General features: G+C 47.6%; 1 protein-coding gene across 2 annotated transcripts in view; it reads right to left on the bottom strand.

Moving 5' to 3' along the window:
- Positions 1-752: 752 nt before the first annotated feature.
- Nphp1 (nephrocystin 1) overlaps positions 753-6880 on the bottom strand; it is a 54997-nt gene continuing 48869 nt past the window's right edge. For both annotated transcript variants that reach the window (XM_050134387.1, XM_050134389.1), the window contains exons 18-20: positions 5706-5779; positions 3046-3090; positions 753-1194 (exon numbers count right to left, since the gene is read on the bottom strand). In XM_050134387.1, coding sequence (XP_049990344.1) covers positions 922-1194; positions 3046-3090; positions 5706-5779 — 392 coding nt within the window. In that variant the 3' untranslated portion in view covers positions 753-921. The remainder of the gene's footprint in view (positions 1195-3045; positions 3091-5705; positions 5780-6880) is intronic.

Raw genomic sequence — 6880 nt, 5'->3', positions numbered from 1 at the left:
CTTATGCGAGTCATATAACCTGCCTGGTCCGTCTCTTCAATGGTGATGATCGGAACCTGCATCCTAGCTACCACAGTGTACCGACAGACACATCAGGTACTCGGGAATGGCCACTGGTACTTCACTCTTAACCAGGCTACCTGGCAGCACAGCCAGGCACCTGAGGAATGGCGGGTGCTAATATTGTTAATGATAAAGGTTTGAGATATTTTGCAGTAGTCGTGAGCTTCTCTGAGATGCACGAAGACCTGGATGTTCCATGAATCCATGTAAGCACCCCACTTCAATGTGGGTAAAATATTTTTTTTTTTGACAGAAGACTTTTTATACTGACTTGAAAAGACAATGATTGCATTTGTTCTTATCTGGGTTAAATCAATCCAAACGTTAGGCTGAATTAAATACCTAACAACACAATTTCTCAAATGAACCTATAATATAATCAATAATAGCCCAAAGTTCATATAATCTGCATAGTAGACTGCTTGTCTTTGCAATACTGGGGCTGGAGCCCAGGGCCCGAGAAGCACGAGACAGCACTCTACCGCCGAGCCCCGCCCTTGCACACTAAGCTTGTATCAGTCTTATGTCTTAGAAATATCTCCTTCCAGTTGGTGGATTATATTGTCACTTTCTTGGATAATCACAAATTTTGCCTTTGATAAAAAGCTGTGCTGTTGTAGACACCTGTACCTTCAGTTTGACACTTTGGTTGGTGTTTTGAAAAAAATTTAAACTTAGATATAACAACATTCCTTATAAAATGTATTTTATTGTTTTATACAACAAAATTATTAGATATTTCTTTGAAAATAGAATTTGTACACAAAAGAATATGACCTAAGTTCTAACCAGTCCATTTCTTTTGGTTCTGCCGTTTGAGCTCCCAGGGTCCAGTGGGGAGCGGGGCCATGGCTGCTGTCAGGCTGAGCTCTTTCTCATTTCCCCCAGGAAGTCATAGGTCTGCTCTGAAAGGTCAAATGGTTCGTGGACCCCGTCTGGTGACAGCAGAGCCTTCAGGGAGCCCTCGTTCTCTCTGCTCTGCTTGAGGAAGTCAGCGATGGCTTTCCATCGCGCAGCCTCCGTCTCCTCTTCTGCCCACTTGAACGGGGGCAGCAGTGTCGAATGCAGAAGAGGGAGCACGCAGTCATGGTAAACCAGGAGGAACTCGGCCTTCAGGAGCTCTTGGTCTCTCTGGGAAAACATCACCACAGAGGAGCTATGAGGAGACTGGGGTCATTGCTCTCAAAGTACAGAACCCTGTGAGCTGTCTGCTAAAAGTCACCAAGAAGTAGGACAGAGGACCTCGCAGGGAATGGGCTCTGAGCGGTGGGAGCGAGAGTCTGACTGCGAAGTAGCGCTTAGCGGATCTCCCTAAGAACTCTGCAGTGGCTCTGTGAGACCAGCGTGTGTCTCCTATGCACCACTGAGGGCATCACATGTTCCATCAAGTAGACAAAGTGTTGCAGTCGACTCTAGTCTGACAGACACATAGACACACACACACACACACACATGCACACAAAATGCAAGTTGTATGTACAGACTTAGCTGGAAATAACTGTCTCAATATCAGAAAGAAGTGGGGCTGAGCACGGTGGTGCACGCCTTTAATCCCAGCACTAGGGAGACTGAGGCAGGTGGATCTCCTTGAGTTCTAAGTCAAACAGGTCTACTTAACAAGATCCAGGCCAGCGAGGGGCCTGAATAAGAACTTAACTCAAAACAAACAAACAAACAAACAAACAAACAAACAAAAAACAAAGAGAAGAGGCAAACATTCTGTGGGATCTGGAGAAAAGAGGCCCAAGCAGGGGAGACTACTAGGGAGGAATGAGGGCTCCTCAGTCCCGAGGGCACCATACCCTCCCCAGACAGAGCCAACGGGGGAGGTGGGGGTCTCAGAGCCCACTGCCTGAGAGCAGGAAGCTCTGCACACCCTCCGCACACGCAGCCGCTGCTCACACGGAGGGTGGAGGGTCGGGCACACAGTGGATGGGGTGGCACTCACTCACTGCTGTTCTAGAAAGGTTCAGAACTGCAGACTGGGTAAGTGCAGTGCTACCTGTCATGTGGAGGCTCAGGTACCAACATAATGGCTGCAGTTCCCACTCCTGACCAAGGTGTAGCTTTTTATTACTGTTCTTTTGTTTTCCTCTTATATTTCTTATAAACAATTAACACTTTCAGGTGTATCCAGCCTTCTGACATTGGGACACAATGCATCGTCTGCAAAGTTAACTCTTGAAAACCATGAAAAAAATTCAACAGAAAATCTCAGTGTTCTGGGCTGGAGAGGTGGCTCAGAGGTTAAAAAAACTGACTGCTGTTCCGGAGGTCCTGAGTTCAATTCCCAGCAACCACATGATGACACACACCCATCTATAATGAGATCTGGTGCCCAGAACACTATATACATAATAAATAAAATTTAAAAAATCTCAGTGTTTTAAGAGCATTTACAGTTTTGTGTGGGGCCACACCCATAGCTGTCCGGGGCACATGTGGCACATGGGCAGGGGCACATGGGTCGGATGTAGCCACTGCCTCCTTCTGTAAGCGCATGCTCGTAGGAACACAGAGCTTTCACACGCTGTCTAAGGCTGCTTTTCCCCTGACAACAGTAGCCTTGTTGTGGGAAAGACACCGAACCCTGCAAAGCCTGTCTGAAGTCACTACCTGGTTTTAAACAGAAAACGCCTGTGGAATTTTCTGTCTAGTGGATTCTGGTAGTGATATCCCGCCTCACTGGTCAAGGCCAGGCTTGCCTGGCTAGACCAGGTTTCTGCAGGTGTGTAAATAAAGGATATTTGCTAGCTAACTGCAAGGCTGGTTTAGAGGCTACTTCATTAAGCAAAACTCAGGTCTGAAATGACTGACTTGTTTAGGGCAAACATGCTGCTTTCTTAGACCATGTCTGTGCAGCCACAATGACCTGCACGGCCTAGCGGAGTAAGGGGTTACACCCAGGGCTGCCTCCCTAAAGCAGAGGCCTTGTTAAAATGCATGGAAAATCAGTCTCGAAGTCAGTGGAAAAATCGTTACCTTTTCTGATCGTTTTAGTGTGCTTTCTTTCTCGGCCCATGAACTCTAAAGAAGGAAACAGAAACGCCGAATTAGTCAGACCACTCACAAGTCCTGGCAGCACCTTCTGTAACTTCACCCTGTAGTTAAGGTCATGGGCAGGGTCAGAATTGCTGCACAGAATCTAACACACAAGAGGCAACACTACTGCCAGCAACTCAGAACCAGCCTGACAGGGAAGGCAGGCACATGGGCACAGGACACCTCAGAAGCCTGTGGTTACTATAAGGCAAAACAAACTTACCAAAAGAATGGGTAAAGCAAATGCCTGCCAACCACACACAAGGCCTAGAAGTCATGAGCTTCCAAGGTGAAACAGCAACAAAACTAGGAAGCCCTGCCTAGTACCCCATGCCAGGGACTCTGCCTGACACCTGGTGATGGGGTGGGATGTGAGAGAAGGTCGATTTGCAAGTAAACATCTCCAGCCTGTCCACAGGCTTCACAGAGCTTCATTAAACAGAGAATCCAGAGATCAACGGAACCCACATAGGGATGAACTGAAGACCTTGGCAAAGCAAGGCCCTGGCAGTCTGGAAGGCTGGCAAAATGTGCCCAGCCTCCAGGCTGACTGTCCAGGGCTGATTTGTGTATATTTATAGGTAATTACCTATCAGTACTGAACTCTACAGGGAACCTGAGAGCATCAGCCCCTCGTGGGTAGGACAGGTGCCTATGGTCACATGGTGCTGAGAAAGAGACCCCCTCTTCATCTCCTGGAGAAAGGATGTGCTGATGAGATGACCATGAAGTTTGGGTATGGGCAGGGCTATTTCTGCCTCCTGGGACTGTGACACCCCAGCCTACAGCCTCTAGAATGAGACCCTTTCCAGAGACACAGCATTTTATGGCAGACCAGGTGTCATTGTTATTAGGACACGAATCACAAACTAAACTCAGCTAAGAAAAGCCAGGAGACTCACATACCTCAAATGTAAATCTTAAAAGACACTATGACTTAAAGTGAAACCACTGAGTAACGTAGACTCACAGTCTGGAAACCCGCCAACTGTTTGTCAGTCAGGTGCAAAGACTTGATTAGCTTTTAGTTCACAGAAAGCAGGGCGGCTTTCACACAGAGGGACTCGGTGGGCATAGAAAGCAGGCGTGGGGGTCACTGCCACCTCGCCAAGACCCAATCCTTTCCTTCGGTATCAAACAGAAGCCCATCTTTCCCAGTTCCCTTCAAGTTAAGAGGATCACATGACTGGTTTTGGCCAATGAAATGGTAGCAGAAGTGATCAGGCACTTGGGGCAAAGGTGTGTAAATCCCAAGGTCAAACTTTTCCATTTCCTACGTGGGCAGATAGCAAAGAGAAAGCCTCTCATTCCAGATGGTTCTAGAAGAGATGTAGCCTTTTACCAGCCTTTATCCCTAGGTAACTATGGGATGGAGTCATGCTGGATGGGCTACCATTAGTGAGAAACAACTAAAGATACCCTACCCCAGGCTGCTTCTCAGCGCTCCACTGGGAAGCCTGCCTGCTTTCTTGACCTCTACTTGCAAAGGACACCTGGCCCTCTCCCTCTCCCAAGTCCTTCCTGTATCGGTTAAGATCCTCAGCTTGCTGCGGGCCTGTTGTTTTGTCTCTAGACTCCAATATGAAAATAGCCTTGCTCTGCTGTGCAGGCTCCTCTGATATTAAATCCAGAAAATATGTCTTCAACCAGAAAAGCCCACTGTTGTGCCATGAGATGGGATTATAACTGAACCATGGCTTCCCTTTGGAAGTTCTCCTATGCTCTTCAAGAAAGCTGTGTCCAAGAACACTGGGCACAGCTTACCTCATGAATTAAAACTGTGCCTGTGCTTTCTGGGTCTGTTCTGTAAGACCGCCTCTGAGTCTCGTGACATCACTCTCAGCTGACAAGGCCACAATCCTCCTGGACATGAGGAAGCATCCTTCAGTGGACTGTCCTGGTCGCCCATCACCCCCGCCTTCCTCATTCTCCACATGCAGACTCTGACCTTGGCCACCCATGGCCCCTCCACATATATCACACCAAATTGGATTCAATCTGCCTCAAAGTTTCTGCTGATCCTTCCACACCTGTGACACCATTCCTGTCAGCAGGTCAAACTGAAGCCCCAGCCTTTCGTTAGGTCCTTCTCACCTAAGGATCTTTAATGAGGCAGAGTTCTGATTATCATTTGCTGCTTTCGTTATATCTTTGAGGCTTCCAAAACAAACTCGGCCTTGGCACCTACATATTGTCTGTGTATGAGCCTTGCATGGTCACAAGGCTGGCCCTAATGCTTCAGGTTGAGACATAAAACAGCGGCTTTGGGGATTCAAATTTAACAGAAAATCAGAGATTTTCAACCTCTCCACTTTATTATTCAGCTGCTGTTTCAGACAGCACAGTGTGCTGAGTTCAATTAAAGAATGTTATGCACACCCTGACTCTCCTGAAGCTCAGCTGACTGAACATTGACTGCTCTGGAGTTTTGCTCTCCCGGCATCCTCTAGGGCATCTTACATGCCATTGCATCAGGGTAGGTGGTACCTGGGAGTAATAGTCACCATGCTTGGGAAGACGAGGCTGAGTTCGCTAGACAATAAATGGGGACTGGGAATTACTGGGATACAGCAGGTTTCATCACGGGACATGGTACCCACCCTGAGAGCATCCATCACGTCGGGCTGCTCCAGGAGCATAGGGAAGGTGGCCAGCACTGGATGACTAATTAAATCTGAAACACACAACAGGAAGAATTCCAACTTCATTCTGATTTGACGGTATTTGAGTTCAGTATATCTTAAAACTATATGCCAGTTATTTGCTGACAGCACTTTACACACTTTGACCTCCAGGAGGGTTCGGAGGCTCAGAGCCCTCCTCTTTAATCTCAACATCTGACCTTAGGGAGTTCTGAAACAAGATGTCCAACGAGGGTGGCCACACTGTGACTCTGTAGAAGGGGATGGAGGGAGGTGGAAGAGCAGTTACAATTCCCTGGACAAAGACACTGGAATCCATTCGCAGGGCCATAGGCAATGGTCTTGCCCTGACTCCTCCCACAGGCCCTTCCTCTTGATGCCCTCACAGAGGCAACACACTGATTCACACAGCAGCTTTTGTTTCTGGAATGCAGAGTGCAATACAGTCCGCCATCCTGTGCCTCAGTAGAGAACCACAGCCAGGACAACCTCCCTCCTCCGGGAACAGCCAGGAAGCCTTGAGCAGTGACGCTGGTGATGGCTCCGGTTGTTAAATCCAAGGGTAAGCAATGCTTAGAGCTCAAGTGCACTCCCTGGAGTTACAAGCATTTCTTTAGACCTTTCTGTGCAGCTTTTGACTCCGTTCTACATTACTGGGGCAAGACTCTGGTGTAGGCTGCTTTCTAACAGGGAATGTAACTGTCCACAGTGAGGCAGCACAGGGCAGCCATGCTCCTGCCTCTGCATCCATGCCTGCCCGCCCTTAACTTCGATCTTGCCAGCACAGACACATTTTCTTGCCCCGGATCTCCAGGCACATCAGTTACTCTAATCAGAAATGATTCTTAGGACCAATTAGTCTAAAAGGCTAAAGGGCGTAATCGTGCTATTTTATTTTGAAGCCTGGCTGCTCCATTAGGGTGACTACAACCATACTTTTTTCACTTACCATGCAATGGTACAACATTATATACCCAGAAGGCCACAGGTATCTGGGCACTTACTGATTTCTGGAGTTTTGGTGATACACAAAAGATTAAGATGTTCTACGTTAGGGTTAAGTTCTTATAGCACGTTTACTCCTCTTGGAAAGTTCATTCATGTGTGACAGTTTGTTGATTTTTAAAATTATT

This window comes from Alexandromys fortis, unplaced genomic scaffold (assembly GCF_014885135.2).
Source record: "Alexandromys fortis isolate MF-2015 unplaced genomic scaffold, M_Fortis_MF-2015_v1.1 scaffold_6, whole genome shotgun sequence".
Classification (NCBI taxonomy): domain Eukaryota; kingdom Metazoa; phylum Chordata; class Mammalia; order Rodentia; family Cricetidae; genus Alexandromys; species Alexandromys fortis.
The sequence above is the reverse complement of the archived record's forward strand: the minus strand, read 5'-3'. Positions and strand labels throughout refer to the sequence as shown.